Genomic DNA, 18,342 nt, shown 5'->3' with positions numbered 1-18,342 from the left:
GTAATTTTGTTCCTCCTCTTCACTATCCAGTGGTAGACTAATATTTGTCTCCGGAATGTTTTTCCAGGATCTGAAGTGGAATTACAGTATCTGAAGGTTACTAAATATTAGGCAAAGATTATAATTCTCTTCATAGTTTAAAAGTATCTTTCATATTTCAAAAACCCTCCCGGATGTACAATTCTTTTGGCAAACATTCACTGTCTTGCACTAGAGAGAAAACTTACTATAAATAGCATAGGCTGCTTTCATAGTGAGGTTCCCCTCCAGCTGTATCCAAATTTACCTTAAAAGTTAACAACAACTGAAAAAAAAATCAAACCAAGTACTTTATTGAGAACCCATTTAGTGTTACAAATGACACTTTCTTTCCAATAATACAGCCATTTATGTCATTAGAGGGATTGGGAAAATTAAGAATTATCTGTGCATCTTCAGCTCTTAAAAATCCCACATGTAATAAAAACCAGTGATGGATCTGGATTTTTTTAAACTGTAATCCTGTATAATATAATTATGTTTGAAAGTGTCACCGTTTAGTAATACAGCAATTATAATGTAAATAAAAGAAAAATTTTGTTCCAGTTGCTATAGAAATTCATTCAGATTAATGTTAAACCCCAGTTATAAAGAAGTTCATAAAAATTATCAGATGTTATCCAAAATGTTTTGAAAAAGACCTTTATCTCATCTGATTAAAGAAAAATGTGATCAGAGCATGAGTTTGCTAGTTATGGGGTCTCTGGACTTCTCAAATGTCTTGAGAAACAGGTTTTTAGGGAGGTGTCTATTAATGGATGCCTGAGTGTAGGTGTGTTTTTTCAATCTGTCCTGAAAGCACTGCAGAAAACCTTGTAAGTACTGAAGTGCCTTTTCCTGAGGTTTAGTTTATATATGGTGAGTATCCTTGATTTAAAAAAAAAAAAAATTTTACGCCTCAGTAAAGTTCAGTGTGGTGAGTAAATTAAATTGAGTTCACTTAACTCTTTTCAGGCAGACGACAAGTTATGGCAAAAACAGCAACCTTTCCACAACACCTCCTTTCCCAAACAAGACTGCTCAGCAGATGCAGAGTCCAGCTGAAGAACTGAGTACAGTTATTCCTTTGGATAAGCAGAAATATGAACAGACATAATTTAATACATAATCGTGGCTTTGAAGTCTTGAAGAAATTAAAAGACAAATGTTCAAGACCACTTTGAAAGCAGTTTCAAAGGGTCATAACTTGCACCAGAAAAATTATGCCTTTTTTTTTTTACATTAAGGTCTGAACATGTTAAGATTTGCCTTTGACAGAAAGGAGTTATGAAAGCACAACACTAAAAAAAGTTGTTTTCATTTATAATGAATTTTAGGAAATAATTCAGAAGACTTTCTTCTTTCCTTCCAGTTGGACTGTGAAATAGGAAGTTATTTAGCAGTTTTCTTAGTGTTATGATTAGGCACAGATGCCATACTAGTGCACATACCTAACTTTGTCAGGTGCTCCTTCAGCATGAAAGGGGAGATAGAACTGTGGAGCCTGCAAGTCTTGTCCAAGAATATCTTCAGAATTATTCTGAGTATTTGAACTGTTGGCCAGATTTTCCATTTTTTTAATCTTGTATTATCTACGCTTCTATAGCTATAAAGTCTTGATTTTTTTTTAATTTTTATTTTTTAGTGATGCCAAGCAGTGAAATACGTAATAACCACAGCATCTGACAAACAAGCCTCAAAATATTGCACAATCGTGTGCAAGAGAAAGCAGTCATCAAAATAAGCCTCGGTTTCAGAGCTGCTGTCTCAGCTTTAGTGTTTTGGCAATGTATTTTGATGAATCAAGGAATAATTAATGCAAGATGTTGGAATTTAGGATGAACTTGCAAGAAAGAATAAAACATCCATTTCCTTTTACAAAAAAAAAAAAAATGTTGCTGAAAATGGCTAGATAATCCTAGGTCTTGAATTTTTCTAGGATTTTTTTTCCCATTTTTCTGTGTGGAAAGAATCTGATGTTAAGAGACAGAACCCCTAATAAGAAGTTTTTCTGTCAGTTGTATAACCCTCAACTTATATGAAAATCCTTGTCATTTATATTCTCAGAGGAATTCTTTAAGGCTTCTCCACTGTAAATTATTTCCATGGTTTTGGCTGAATAATGTGCTTATTAAGGGTTTAAAATGAACTTTCTTCAAAACCCAATAAACAAATTTGGGTTATTTAAAAAACATATTTGTCCATCTTTTTCATTCTGTGTGTTGCATATCATTATAAATAATCAAAAGATCAAAGAATGAGAATGATCTATGTATTCAAATACTAATTAAATAAAAAAGATGGACTATTTCATTGGCTGAAAAGGAGCAGAAATGACACAGTTTTCGTTATGTATGTTCTGACATTTCTGCTTGTGTTTAAAATTGTCCTGCACCTTGCTTTGGAAGACCTTTTCTAACTAAGTTTCCATTGTTCATAACTTTTAACATTTTAGACAGTCTTTTTTTTTTTTTTTTTCCACAGAAGGAATTTCCTGCCTACTGGGTGAAGTTGACTTATTTTTTGTAAGTTTCAGCTGAGAGAAGGTTTTGAATTTTTTCCAGATGAGAGTTAAAGGATAAATACGTTGTTTTCCCTGACATTAAAAAAAAAAATGCAGCAGTTTGATTGGTAACCTCGTATGTGATTATGTTTTGCATTGCTTTCTTAAGGTTTGGCAGGGAAATTGATCCACTGTCAGAAATATCTGTTATGTGACTTATGATCTGAACTTTCTAAACTTCAGCTAATGCCTCTTCTTTTTCCTTTTTTTTTGTTTTGTTTTGTTTTGTTGTTGTTTGCTTGTTTGTTTGTGGTTTTCAACTGCCTGTCACTGATTCAGTCTGTGGTGACTCCCCTTTAATCTTGTACCTTCCTCTGTTGGTGCAACATCAGGAAACAGTGCAGCAATTGCTATGGTGCTGAATGTTTGCAGGTTTAGCCTCTTCAGTCTTTAGCTTACATTTAAATTCTGGACATTCTCAACAGGCTTAATTTCACTGATGTGTCTCTGGTTCTCATTGAGTTTTGGCCCACCTCAGAATACCAGATTCTTCTCTGGGAGTCCAAGAGAATTTCTGAATGTGTACATTTTTATTTTGAATTGTACTGGTTTTCAGATTTCTTGGGTATTGCAATAAATTTCCAGGAAGCATCTGGATTAATTTCCTAAAATCACTAGCCTACTAATCATCCCTAAATAAGCAACTGCATATAAGGCATGCTGTATATCATGCATGTTAAGCGTATTGTAAAACACACAGTCAATGCATAAGTGCCGAAAACGCTCAGAAATGTTGTTGTTGGAGTGTAGAAAACATAAAATTGTAGGATAATTTAGGCTGGAAAAGACATTTAAGATCATCAAGTCCAACCATTAATGCAGCACTGCCAAGACCACTGTTAGACCAGATTCCCTAGTACCACATCTACACATCTTTTAAATACATCCAGGGATGGTGACTCCACCACTTCCCTGAGCAGCCTCTTCCAAAGCTTGCCAAACCTTTCTTTGAGGAAATTTTCTCTAATATCCAATCTACACCTTCTCTGGTGTGACCTGAGGCCATTTCCTCTTGATCTATTGCTTGTTACTTGGAAGAAGAGACTGACCCCCTGCCTCACTGCAACCTCCTTTCAGGTAGTTGGAGAGAGCAGTTAGGTCTTCTCTCAGCCTCCTTTTCTCCTGGCTAAGCATCACAGCTCCCTCAGCAGCTCCTCATAAGACTTGTGCTCTAGAGCCTTCACCAGCTTCATTGCTGTTCTTTGGACACATCCTGAAGTATGCCATTTCTCTGTAACTTCCACTTCTTGCTTATGAGGGTGAAGTTCCAACTCATAGTCAACAAAGGCACTGTTTACTGCATCTAGTTGCTAAATATAAAAAAAATCAGAAGTTCAGGCGAGACTGTATGTTTATTGAGTCAAAATGTATGTCTGTTCACACCTGAGCAACACTCTATGTTCCTATGCTTTTACTGCTGTGCAAGCATGGTTTAGGGAGCAATTACGCTTGTAGTTGAAGGCTAGCTTTCTTTTCGGGTAGTCATCTAAGAAAATGATAGCTCAGTTAATTTGCTTATAAAGAACAAATATGGCTAATGTGGAGTCAGTGTTACTTCTCTGAGCTTTTTAGCTTGTGAAATTTCAGGTGAAGTGATTCCTTTCAGCAGCTGAAGCATGCACTGTAGAATTGGAGTAGTTCCATAATTTGGGTAGGACCAGTGCACTGGATATGTTGCTTTATGACAGCGGCGGAGGCACATTTGTGTTCATGCTGTCTAAAACAGCCTGACAGATACATAACTGGTGAGGTTGTGTTTCTCTGCAGGAAACCGACAGGCCCCTCTCAGTCCCCATGTACAGGACTGGATCTTGAAAGGTTGGCACATTTCTGACAGGCTTCTGCATGTTCAGTGCTCATGATAGTTTTTGGTCAGGCTCCAATATCCACACTGTTTGTAGCCTTTATGCTTTTTATTTTTACTGCATTTGCTGTCAGGGAAAATGGCGCTATTTGAAGGCACCTTGAGAAATGTGAGTTGGCTGGATGAATCAAGTTTCTCTGCCTCAGTGTGTTTTTTTGCCTCCTTTTCTTCACTGAGTCCCTGTTCAGTCTTACTTCTTTCTGTAAAGGGAGCCAAACAATTGAAATGTTTTTGGCAGGAGACATAATTTCTGCTTAATGCTATTACTTGTACTAGTGGTTTTTGAATTTGGCTCTAAGTTACTACTTCACATTCTTATGTGCATATAATGTTTTGTGATTTTATTTTTGCTTTTATGGTAAAATCTGGGCTAGCAACTTAGTTCTGTGATAAAAGAAATGATGATTTGGGGATTTGGGAATTTTAATATATTGAATATACTATACAATGAATTTTGCAAACATAAACACTGTAGATTCATGTTTCTTGAATCATTTCCATAGTTAGCTTTGGAGCTCTGTAGTCACAGTGACTTTTTTTCAGGTTTGGGGGAGGGATGGATTTTGTGGGGCTTGAGGCCAAAACTTTCAGAAAGACAGGTAAAATAACTGTATGAGTGGTCCATTTTTGGTTTATTGAAGGGTGGTGTGCAAACCAATATTTGACATTTGGCCCGGTGCCAAATCATCCAGTCATGTAGTAAACTGAAAAAAATCAGGTGCTCAGGACCAGTAGGGCTCAAAATGCTGTGCGGATGCTGCTGTTGCACTGTTTACTCCCTGTTGGCATTTAGCCTGTCTGCCGCATGGGTGGTCTTTGGTTGTGCCTCACTGCTATTTGGTTGTTGGTTGGTCAGGGGCTCTACTGACCTACCCTGTAAAGCAAAAAGCAACCTAGTATTTTTTCTGTTACAGGAATTCTAGTTCTGGTGGGTTTGTTTTGTTGCCGTCCTTAGAATAACAAAATAGTTAGGCAGGAAGTGCATATCATCCAGTTCAGAATGGGGCGATCTCCAAAATTAGATTGGGTTGATATATCCAGGTGAGTTTTGCCCATGTCCAGCCACAGAGACTCTGTAACCTTTCTAAGCAACTTGTTCCAGTGACCTTCCTTACTGTGAAAAATTTTCTCTTACCCATAACACTGAGTTTTCTGTGTTACAACTTGTCTGTGTCAGAAGGATCTGTCTCTGTCTTCTCTATATTTGCTCCCAAGGCAGCTAAAATGCAATAAAATCCCTGTGTAGCCTTCTCTCCTTAAAACCAACTAACCAAACTCTTGCAAATTCCTCATAACTCATGTCCTGCAGACCCCTCATCATCTTCAATCACCTGCTGGACTTAGTTCAGGATATCCAGGAGCAGGTCAGACCGGATGTGGCACTTCAGATATGCCAAATAGAGGGGTTTAATGACTTCCCTTTGTCTACTGACTATGATCCTGTCAACAGAATGTAATACACAGGTAGCCCTTACCCCTATGTAGTGCTGATTCTACTAAAATATTCTGTTAAATATTCTTTTGGCTCCAGATAAGACAACAGCTTGTTTAAAATGCACATATTTGTTCCTATCTGTAAAGGCTATGGAAATCACAGTTTGCTTGTAAAATGTTTAGAAATGGAGATCCGGCTGTCTATAACAATATATAATGTGATATATAATATTGAATTTTAAGGCCCGTGAAGAGTTTACAAAAAAACTGAAGGATGGCTAAATGATTTGCCTGTTCACACCTGATCAAAGCGTGTCTTAGTTTCATTATTAGAATGAAAATAATGTTAGTTAGAGTGTCACAGAAGAAAGCTGCTTCACAGAAAGCGCAGCAAGATGAGAAAAGCTGCAAAAAAAGGAGAGTCAGTCTTTGACAAGATTTTCTGCAGTTTTCTTTAAGTTTCAAAGAGATGGTGGGCAGGGGGCAAAGGAAATGGCATGTATTGTCAAAGAGAAGACAAAACTAAGGAAAAAGAAAAGAATTGGACAAAGGACAGCTAAAAACAGGGAAAGAAGACAACAGAGCAGGCTGAAGATTGTTCAGTAACTAAAATACAAATAGAGATTGTTAATGTGAAAGAGAATATATCAGAGGGCAGGAGAGATAGGGGGCTGTTGGTGAGCTGATATCCATATAAACATTTCCTGATGCACAGAGAGAGAATTGAGCCTTGAAGACACTGAGTTCAAGTTAGGGAGAAAAAATAAAGATGAAAGTACGTGTCCCTTATCCAATTAAGTTTAATTTAGGAATAGGTGAAACCTATTGTAAACCAGTTGGTTTTATGCATTTTTATGCCTCCTCTCGTGTGTTTGTCAAAAGCATGACAAAGAGAATAAGTGCTCTTTGGCTTACGGTATGCCATCATTAAAAGCACCAGATGCAAATTTTGTAGTGAGAATATGAAGAAACTGCTGCAGCAACAAGGGAAAAATATCTGAGCCCCATTTCTTCATGTCTTTTCTGATTTATGCAGGTTAGTAGAAACCAACTGCATATGTCTTATCTCCTTTTGGGTCAAGAATCAGCAGGAAAGAAAAGCCAGGGATTATTGCTTCACTTTGCTCTCTGGGTAAATGTTTTTATCAAGCTTCCAGGTAATGAAGTTACTTTTATTAACCAAAATCTTTAAGTCTTTTTAGCAATGTGAGAGTTATAAATTTGAAGTACTACTCACGCTGCATTCATCCACTTATTAATCCACTTGTCTATGTTTTATATTCTTTTTGAAAGAAATAGAATATTTTGCATGAACTACTTGTATTTAAAAACATATAAAAGTAATAGAATACAATACAATAAAATAAGTACCTCTGTAATCAATGTATGTTTCATTTCACAGCTTTTAAGTATCTAACAGATGAGTATTATTCCACTTGTAAGAAGTACTTGAATTGGCTATTTCTGTTATCCTTTGACTAGTGTTTTGTAACTGTCCAAAGCTAGTTTTAACTGACTTTAAATTTCCTTAGATTTCTGATATGCCATAAACTTTCTTAAGGTAAGGAGGAAATGTGACTCTTTTTGGAGGAGTGTATCACTGAATCAAAACTTGACATCCACCTGGGCTAAGAAAACTGTTTGTTCCCTGGGGAAAGGCTTTGAGACAGTAACTGGTTTTTATGTAGCGTACCCTCCTAAGTTAAGGTTTTTAGTTTAGCATGCCCCAAGGCAAAACGTTTCAGGATATTTTAGAAGATCCTGCCAATCTAATTAATCTTATGGAAATAATGCTAAAATTCATTCTCTGTTTCCCTCTTCATAAACTATATGGTACTTCATCCCTGCACTGTCAATGGCAATGGTTAACTGCATCTTTAAGGGGGACAAAAACTGGTTCAGTGCTGTTCCCAGGGGTAGTGGGAATTGGTATCTTGTTCCACCAGAGGTGGGGCAGGTGCCTTCTGTGTGGAAAAACTCTTCCAGGACTGAAGGACTTTTTGTGAAGAATGGGTGAATTCCATCGAGAGCAGCAAACATTTGCATCCTGTCACAGCAGCTAAGGCCATGATTCAGTGGTTGACTTCAAAACCTGTCAAGGCAAGACCAAGGAATGGGGGTTTGCAGTCACTGGGTCACCATATGGAGTGGTCCCAACAGTCTTTCTGTTCCTGAGGAGGGGAGTCAGTAACTGAACTCCAACTTAGAAGACAGACTTCTCAGTCCTGCCCAGGGAGAGAAAGCATTGATGTTAGCGTTACTGTGGTGCTCTTGTGGGGTTGGGGTTATAGTGGGGTGCTCCTTTGTATAGTAGTTATTCTGTAGACACTCAAGAGGTTGGGTTTTTTACCTCAGAGAGAGGGAATACTGCTACAGCTGTAATAAAAGCCATTTGGAACTGCACATGTAAAGCACTGTATGCTTTCTATCTTGCAGATGTATGTTACTTTTATATACCTCTTGTTTTTATTTAATTCCTGTGAAGTGTTTGTGTTGATGAATAATTAGAACCAGGATTGGTATGCCATCCTTTTGAATAAGCCATTATTTTGTTTAGATCTTTTTTTTCTCTTAAAATCCATTCATATTCCAAGGTACTGAAAGGTAAAGTATTTTAATGGTGTTTTTGCAGAATGTTTCCTTGAATGGATGAGGAAAGTCATTCCAGTTAGCACTGTATAAAAAGTGAGGGCAGTGCAGTGAGCTTAATTTTCCATTTTTGTCTGTTACAGATGTAAATAATTCAAACATATAAGCATGGAAAGAAGTTAACAGTTTGAAACTAGGACTGCATGAGTCTCATAGGATAATGTTAGTATTTCCTGTGTGCTTCAATTTGACATTCTTAAGAAAAAGGTTGCTTTTCCTGAAGTATGAGGAGCATGAGCCATTTAATAGTTAATGCTGTTTTTCACTGGGCTCCTATGGTAAATTAGAATGTTCATGTATTTCATGTGTATGCTTATGCAATTAAGCATCCACTAATTTCTTTCTCTTTGGAAAATACTTCTCCAAATCAGCACTTAATACATGAAGATTTAAGATTATATCATCTGTTTGTTTAAGGTAAGCATTAGGACAGGTATTATTATTTTATAATAGATTCTTAATCCCTTGTCTGTGAAGTGTTGATGTTTTCATTAGAGTTAAAATATGTTGCATGTGTACAGAAAGCCTGAAATCTCAATATGTGGTCCTATCAATTTTAATTATTTGAATCATTAGAACATCTATTTTTTTGCTTAAGGGTACACCAATGTACCACTGAATCTGTTTTTTAAGGTTTTTTCCAGTTTAATGTCTGAATCCAAATTCATAAAGAGTTGGAAAAATGAGATGTCTGAGCTATAGGATTCACAGGGATTTTATATGAAGCCTATTTAATCAGGATAACACTGTTATTAATATTCATAAAGTCAGCTGGAACACAAATGACAGACTATGGAGCCTAAAATTTTTTACTTGTGAATTTATTAAAAGCAGCTTAAAAAATTAATGGAATTTAAGTAAAGTTGACGAAAATGAAAATCTTATGTTAGCAGAAAAAATCTATATTAGAACTTCGTCTAAGACCATCTTGCATTGATATCTTTGACAGATTTCATTGGTACTTAAAGAAGAAAGATGCATGAATGGTCATTTAAAAGGATTTAAACACATTGGCACATTAATTTTTACATGAATAATAAGTAGTTTCCAAAAGCAATTAACTTACAGTGTACAAGATTTGAATAGAAAAATAGGACTGTGACATCAAAGGGCAAAGCAAATGTGCAGTACATTTTAAACTTTTAATAATACAACTTCTTAAAATAATTTTTTTCTTTTCCACAGTAAGTAAAGTAACAGAGCAAAGGTGTTTGTGTACAGCTTGGGTTTGTTTTGAAATACACCGAGATCTGGAACAAATAAATATTTTTATGCCAAAGTGCTATTGGTAAAGAACAATTTTAAGGCTTTTACATTGATCAGGTGCTTTTGAATTCAAGCTTTCCTACAGTTTCTCTGTGTGGAAAACAGATATATACTGAACACAGTGTGTGATTTTTCTCCCATGCTGCTATATGCAGCATTGGGAAGCATTTTTATTTCTGTGGATGGCAAACCAGTTAGTTCTGAGAGTTCTTTCATTATTGTACTTAACTATGAATTTTATGTGACTGTTTCATTTTATATTCAACCTATAGGGACAATTTCTTTTTTATTTTCACTTTCTTTCATGATGTCCAAGTAGTTTTACACTAGTACAGGTTGAATAAATAGGTAGTGAATAAGGAAATTGGATTTTAAATTATCTCTAGTGTTTGGGTTATGGTTTCATTTTGTATTTTCGGTTTTGTCTCAGTCTGCCAGTACACTTTATTTTAATCTCCAGCTTTAATTTCCTCTCATTTTTACACTGATTATTAACAGATTGTCTTCAAATGAAAATAAGGATTTAGAATAATTGTGTTCAATTTTTCTGATGATTCCTTGTGTGAAAACCTTAATGGCCACTTCTGATTGTTGATATGGCGACGTTTAACACTCACTGAATAATGATGGCTCAGTAAGTTTTGATTCTAAATCAAAGGTACCTTCTGTAAAGGTACATCTTGAACGACAAGTAAGTTTTGTGCACAAGTCAGCTACCTATTGCAGCATCTGTGTTCAGAGCAACCAGTTGAAATACTTAGTGTCTGGAATATTTTGTTGTTCTGTATCCTAACTTTTTTTCGAATTGTGGGGAAATTAATTGGCACACCCTAGGGAGCCCCAAAAGTCTTTCCATTTTACTTTGATTGATAGGTGATATTAATCTGATATCAACTTTTTTTTTAAATTTTCCCTATGTTTAAACCAGAAAATTCCTATTAATTAGCAGAACCTATTTCAACTATGAAGACAAAGCCTGTAAAATGATCCTCTTGACTTCGGCCATAGATTTTTCCTGTGCCATAGTCTATTATTTCCGGGAGAGGGCAGCATTTTCCTATATCAGGTGCAAGAAGGCACATGCCCTGCTTAGACTGTCAATGTTTCTTGTAATTACTCCCAGTATATTTGTTGCTTGCTTATGACTTAACTTGCATTTATGGAACTAAATCATTCCAATCATTTAATTACACCTGAGGAGCTGAACTATAATTGCTTGCTTCCAACTAGGATCTGATATGGCTTGAGCAGTATTAATTTGGTGTTTACTTTTCTGAGTGCTAAAAGCATTAAAATGATTGTGCAATGGGATTACATTTTACTAATTGCTGGCATTCATTAGCTGGGTAAATGGCGAGGAAGAATGACTGTATATTGTGGAGGGATAAAATTATGGTTTTAAATAGTATATTACTAGACACATTAGGGCCCTAAGACATGTTTTAAAATACTCCAGAGGTTATTAAATACCATATTTTCTTCATGTCTTGCTATATGAATATCTTATTAAAATACTGCAATTATTATGAACCTTTTTGTGCAATATGTAGGGAAATGGCTTCATTGACAGAAACCTATTTCTTGATATTAATAACCCTCTATATTTTCAGCTAATCCAAAAGTAAATGAGGAACTTAGGAAAAGATTGCCAACTTCAAATCAACACAGTTACACAGAATTGAAGAAGAAGCATACAGCTTCATTTGAGGGATTCTTGTAAGGGACTCAGTGTTCTGCGATATGAGGTGAACTTGTTATTTTTTGTTAAGACCTAAGCACATCAAATCCTATGCATTTTTTTTCATGCAGATTTATAGTCAACAACAAATATAAGCTAAATATGTATTTCTTGAATGTTTGATGTACATGTTAGTGTTGAATATTAAGTGTTTATACAATTAATTTTTAAAATAATTTAAAAGATAAAAATGAAATCATCTGCTTTTTTGGTGTTGTATGGGGAAATAATTTCTTCTGCTGCTTTATTATTTAGGATATGTGTCTTGGTGTAATTTGCTTGAATTGTAAAATATGTACTTAATTTTTTTTAATCTTATATTTTTTAGCACAATGACAATGCTCTGGGTGTTTTCATAATCCAGCCACTGTATCTTCAAGGCACATGTTGTATCTTTTTAATAAATAAAAAAAAATATATATATATAAATATATATTTCAGGGACAACATACAGAATAAGCACAAATGCGTAGTTAAAGATAAAAATTGTCCTATGTACAATGCTTTTTAAAAAGGTGCTTGAGTAAGTAATAAAATTTGTGGTAAGCTTACTATGTTACCAAGATTACAAACTTATTTAGATGTCCTTGTGATACAGAGTATAATTGAAGTTTTAAAGGATACAGAGTATAATTGAAGTTTTAACACATAAGAGAGCATATATTTTAACACCCCAAATGATTCCTGGTAGGCATAACATTTTACTGTAGGTCTTATTGAGGGTTATTTCTTGAAGATCTTTGATTATAGGAAATATTGCAACTATGTCATTAACATAGTTGATCTGAAGCAATATATACGCAAATATTAGGATGCATTATTTAGCTGTTTAGAAAGACCTGCAAATTCAGAGTTGGAGTGGCCATTGGCCACTTTACCTGTATGTTATCTAGGAAATTAAAGCAAGAGAAAGAATGCTGTAAAGTGAAGCACATGCCACCATCTGTAATAACTGCCATAGTGAGCAGTGTTGTTGCCTGTAGCAGGACTGCTTGGTGTGATTTTGGCTGTGCACAGTAACGTGTACTTCCAAGACCAGACTCTAGAAGAAAAAAACAAACTAATAAATATTTCAACAAAGGCATTACATGCAACAGAAATCTGAACCAAACAATTATAAAAATTAGATGAGAGAAGAAAAAATATTTTACTGAGAAATACAATTTTTCACTGACTGTTAAAATATGCAGACTTCATTGCCATGTTATAAATACTTAAAATTATTTGTCTTGTAAATTTTCTGTCAAATGAAGGCAAAGTATACGTGTATTATATTGTTTCAAGTTTATTTATCTAGAGTTTGTTTTATTTTAGCTCTGAAATCTTCAAGCAAAAACTGGACTTAGTGCCAGACCAAACAAGTTCAGAAGAACAAATGGAGAACTGGTCGAAAGGTAGGGACTTTAAAGATATTAATAAGGAACCTCAGGTGTTGCACCAGTGCTAGGCAGTGACTGGAGTGTGTTTGTTCTTGCTGATATATGACTGACTTTGGAAGTAAAGAAAAAAAAAAACCACAACCACATCTGTGCCTTAAAAGTACTTGGAGTAACAGGAGAGCAGCTACATAAATATAAAGCTTCACCTTTATTTTCTGGATTATTGAAAAGGTTTTTGTATAACTTTCGGAAGTCTTGTTTAAATTCTTAGTTTGTACATTGCACTTTATTTTCCAACCTTTTTTTTTAATTGTTAACAACAAATCTGAAAGTCTGTCTTCAAGTAATTTTCTTGGCTGTTCACTGGCTAGGGTATGATTAAGCCATCTACTAATACTAATGAGTTTCTCATTAGTAGCTCAACTGAATTTAGACAGTAAGGTAAGGCTTGGAGGGAAAGGTGGCCTTGGTCAACTTGGAGCTTCCCCAGTTGATGGAGTTTTCATCTTCATCAGGATGCAAGTATCTTTTTGTATTTGTATTTGGTTGATCAGACACAATTGCTCTCAGATACATTCTTCTATGTTTCATGACAGAAACTTAAGGGGGAAAAAAATGCACTGAATTTGAGAGTACACTACATGACTGACTGACTTTGTAGAAGAGAATTGTCAGAAAGTGGCTTGTGACTAAATTGTAATATGTAGAAGGAAGAAAGGGAAAGACAAAAAAGAGACCTTCAGTTTAGGGTGAATTTTTGCTAGTTAGTCACTATGTGTAGATTAAAAAATTCAAAATGGAATAGGTTTGTCAACATAAAAATTTCCCTCTATATCAGAGCCTCATAGCTTCTTGTATATTTCCTATTTTTGAGTTTTATACAATGTATTCTCTCTCAAAAGATAAAAAATGTCAAGTTTCTTGTGGAGAGTCTGTTTAGAAGAAAGAAGAAATGCTTCGTTTTGTAGATTATGCTTTTCTTTCATATGTAAAGGTATTTCTACCTATACTGTTCTGTAAAATAAAATACTTGCAGGCCTCTTTTAATTTATGGAATTTTGAGCTGTTTCTGAGTGAAGTTCAAAAGTTTTTGAGTCATATACTCTGTAAACAAAAACAGGGTGGTGTAAGTTAGTGGAGAATTGTATTCTGGCAGTTTAAACCTGTAATGGCTTAATCAGGTTTAGTATTTTTAGACCTTTAGGGGTCAGCATACCCTAAGAATGGTTCAAAAGGTTAAGTTTTCCAAAGTAGGCAAATGAAACTGATTCTCTGTGAAATATTTTCTGTCTAATTGCAAGAAGTTATGTTCTGCTGCTGCTCAGAGGTATTTTTAAAACTGAGTAGTTACTGAGTTTCATATGTATTATTTTTCTGATGCATTAGGTCAATATTTTGTGCTGTTAAGACAGCTGTTTCTTCCAAGCTAACACTTATGTATTCATGTATCCAATGGAAGTTGTTATATAAGCAAAAGTAAAATTTATACACTTTTCTTTAGCATAATCATTTAAAAGACATGTAATTCTTTGTGCTTTTGCTTCTAGGAAAGTTCGAAAAAGGGGTTATGGGTAAATCTGTCATCATACTGGTTTGGATGAGGAATTAGAATTTTTTTGGGGTATTAACAGCTAAATTACATTCACTTATCATAAAGATAATAGGTCAATTTCAGCAACATAATATTCAATATGTGTCCTTGGTAGATTTTCTGGTGCATTTTCCCATTGTATTACTTAATCACAGCAACTTTTCATTTTCTGTGTAAATGTGTGTGTTGAAGAGTGTACCATTTTGTGTTCTGCTTGCTCTGTCATCTTCGTATCTTTCCTTTGTGCAGCTGGTACTGTACTGTATTTAGGTGTTTCTTTCTTGTAATCTGGAAGTTTAAAAACTGGGTTTAGAATAACCCTATAATGATTTATGCAAATTTTTTTAATAGCATACTGAAATATTGGAGATTATATTATTTGTCAACAAATAAGGATGGTAAAGCAAATATGAGATTAAATTCATCTGACTAGATGAAAATTCAGTCAAGCAAAGAGAATTTTAAAAGTTAGAAAAAACATTAGATACAGTGAAGTGGTAGGTTTATGGCGGTTATGTGGGATAATGTGTAACCTGTTAATAGATGTTATAAAATAAAATACTTGAAAGAAAGGTAGTGTTTAAGAGGAGTATATCTGAAGTGTTTGATAGGTGAGATTTTCTTTTTAACTTTCCAAGTTGTTTGGAGTATGGTATCTCTCTGTGTGTTGAAGACTTTGTCTCTGTTCTGTTCTATTAGGAAGAATTAAAGAACAGTCTGTGTGCAAAGCTTGTTATTCTGTGTTTGTGTCTAGTTTAAATGTACTCTTTCTCCACAGCACTTAGTTTTTAATAGAAGGTTACTGCCTTTTTTCATATCTGTCGAAGGATACTTGAGAGAATGTACCAGGAACATTGGCAGCAGACCAGTAAGGACTATGTCACTTGAAAATGAAAAATATTCAGGATCCAAGGTAGAAAGCCTAGAATAGCATTCAATTATAAAAATAAACTTGTATTGGCAAATAGGTGCATGTCTTCGCATTGCAGTGATGGTGGGTGTGGGGAAGCACATTGCATCGGGGTAGAGTTGCTAGTTCAGCAGGGTTTCCATGCATGATGGAAACTATGAAAACATTAATACCATGAAAACACAAGAGGGAACCTGAAATTGGGTGGTTTCTCTATTTATATATACATTTAGAGCTTGATATGGCAGTTTTTCAGAAGAGTTACCAGGATAGGAAAGTGGTGAGTGTGCAAATGCTGGACTTAAATTTGTGTCTTACTCAATTCATATGATGTACCATGTTTTAATAGGTGCAGCTATACTTCTGTATTATATAGTCTTTAACTGTTGTAATTTTTTTGCTTATGTCACATTTATGAGCATCCATGCTTTAAGGACAGGGGAGAAATTACAAATCTGAGAATTTCAAGTACTGTTTGATCTGTTTTGACAACAAAAATAGAGTTTTGCTGACTCCAGAATAAAAAGCATTGTATAATTATTATTTTTAAATTCCTAAGACAAGTTAATAGATTGATTATTTTTAAGGGCAAAGTTGTTTGCTTTCTTAAAAGGTGGTTATTATGTTTTTCAAGCATAGAAATAAATATATATATATATATATTGCTAAGCCATTACTTGAAGCATATATTGAAGTATAAGTCAGTGAACCAATTTCACTTCTAAGAATTTGATGGCAACTCTTAGTTATGATCCATATAGACACTTTCCATGTAACTTCAAAAGAATGCTTGCAGCTTGTAAATATACTTTAAAATTGCGTGTCTAGAAACTAGTTTAGAGGAGACTAGCTTTAAAGAGATGTGATAATGTAGATTGGAACTGAACTGCAGAACCAGCTTGTGCAGGGAAATTTAAAAAGGGTGTGTTTTATCTGGTGGTGAGTTGGGGGTTTTTGGGTTTTTTTACATTCATGGTAATTGAGGTAATGTAGTCATATGCATAGGTTATGTAAAATGAATCATCTTTTTGTGCTACCTTTGACTATCTCATTAGAAGTAGAAAACTCTTCTAGTTGCATAATGGTTTTAAGGTATTTTTTGTGGAATTTTTTTCGCAATAGTAATTACAAGGGCTTTTTTGTCTGGAATTTCTATTGTGTGAGTTTGACACACACAAGGATGAATGAGTAAAGAAAGCCTTGAGAGTAATATGGCATTGTAAAGGTTTTTTCATCTAATGCTCTAGTTGGGTCAAAAAGCAGCTAATGGTAAAGGTGCTGCTGCCTGTTTCTCCAGAATATACCCACTACAACTGTAAACACTCTAAAGTAAATCTAAAGCCCCTCTTTCAAGGCTGTAGCAGAGGCAGAATTAAGCATACTTGTCATAGTGAAGTCTTTTTCTTCTTTTACATGCCTCAACAGGAGATACTGTGAGCCTGGTCTCCCTCTCCTACCATCTTTTAGCAACAAAGTGCTGTTTACTTGGGAAAGAAAGAAGGCCTGGATATTGCAAGGGTGGTTTGTATGCAGAAAAAGCTACATGATATGCAGAGAGGCAGCATCCTCTACACCCATGTGGCTCAACTGATCAGTGTCTTCAATGTGTGCTGTGCTTTCAGCATCAAACTCACTGTGTGCTGTCAGAGATCCCCTTGCAAACTGCCAAATGTAGTTGCAGGTTTCTCTGAATGATGTAAAAGGCTAAAAAGAGGCTGAGAGGATGAACTTTCATGAGTAAAACCTAGGAAAAGGGGCTAGTAACTGTTGAGCCACTAAGAGTGGAAGATGAAGAAAACATCTTCCATGGAAGAAGAAGGAATAGTGTGACATAACTTAGAAGATAAGAATGAGATAATGGTAACTGAAAAATCACCAAATACTGCTTGGTCTTTCCTGTAAATATAATTACCTCTTCATGCATATAAATTCTCATCTCTCCTTTTTCCATCCCATTTCTTTCCTTGTACATTTTGAGTAGTAGAATACAGCACATTTTTAGCCAGACTGCATGCAGAAAGACTCCTCATCAGAAGCACAGCTAGATACCCAGTATTTGCCTGACTCACTGCAGCATTGTGAATATGGTTTTGTTCAACCCTTTATGGTACGCTCAAAACGTGTAGTGCCTTATCTGCACTGAGTGCTGCAAGCACTAAGGATGGGGAGAATGCACACCTTGAAGTATTGCTCTTTGAATCTTAATCGTGTAAAGTATGAGTGCAGCTAATTTCAGAATGTCTTGAAATGTACTTCAGAGAGAACAGCACTTACTACCACAGTAATTTTTAACTAGTGCTTCAGAAGGAGCTTTAGAAGACCTTGCACAAGTGCAAGAGGAATTTGGTTATTTTCTTCTTTAGAAACCTTCATTACTTCTATTTTTAGAACATCTAGAATGAGGCCTAAGTTCAGAGCAAAAATATAAAAAAATTATTAAAAGAAATGTTCTTCAGGGAGTGCATTGGAGACTCTTAGTTCACCTGCATCTTTAGCAGACCATTACTGGAGTAAAGGGTGTGTGGGCAAATTGTCTTATGGCTACTTTATGCAGAGTGATCTTTCTTTTATGTTGGACACTTAAAATTGCAATATTTTTCTTTACTTCTAAAGCTGTAGTTTCTTGGGATTTTGTTTAGAACTGTTAATTCAGTAAAGCCTTAGTTGTTTGTGTGTGGTAGGGGAGGTTGAGTACATTTGGATAAGAGAATTTTCACTATAATTAATGGGCATTGGGAAACATGACCCTGCCTAGATAAAAGGGAGTTCTGGATCATTAAGATTTAGATAATGGAAGGGGTTATATGTGAAAAGCAATTGTCTGATATGACAATAGCAAAAGACAAATGGGGTGGGAGGGTTTACTTTGTTTTTAGTTGGTTTAGAAAACATAAACACAGCATGCTTAGTAAAACTCCAGCAGACACTAT

The 18,342-nt window shown here is 35.1% G+C and overlaps 1 protein-coding gene across 5 annotated transcripts in view; it reads left to right on the top strand.

The window, feature by feature from the left end:
- MIPOL1 (mirror-image polydactyly 1) overlaps positions 1 to 18,342 on the top strand; it is a 189,875-nt gene that overhangs the window by 17,653 nt on the left and 153,880 nt on the right. For 2 of the 5 annotated variants that reach the window (XM_032112210.1, XM_032112211.1), the window contains exons 2-4: positions 6,916 to 7,036; positions 11,405 to 11,539; positions 12,847 to 12,926. In XM_032112210.1, coding sequence (XP_031968101.1) covers positions 11,535 to 11,539; positions 12,847 to 12,926 — 85 coding nt within the window. In that variant the 5' untranslated portion in view covers positions 6,916 to 7,036; positions 11,405 to 11,534. Of the gene's footprint in view, positions 1 to 6,244; positions 7,037 to 7,094; positions 8,946 to 11,404; positions 11,540 to 12,846; positions 12,927 to 18,342 lie in introns of those variants that run through there. The other 3 variants (XM_032112213.1, XM_032112212.1, XM_032112214.1) reach the window with 3 other exon arrangements.

The sequence above is a fragment of the Corvus moneduloides genome, chromosome 6 (assembly GCF_009650955.1).
Source record: "Corvus moneduloides isolate bCorMon1 chromosome 6, bCorMon1.pri, whole genome shotgun sequence".
NCBI lineage: Eukaryota > Metazoa > Chordata > Aves > Passeriformes > Corvidae > Corvus > Corvus moneduloides.
Note: the sequence above shows the minus strand (reverse complement) of the source record. Positions and strands in the feature narration are given on the sequence as shown.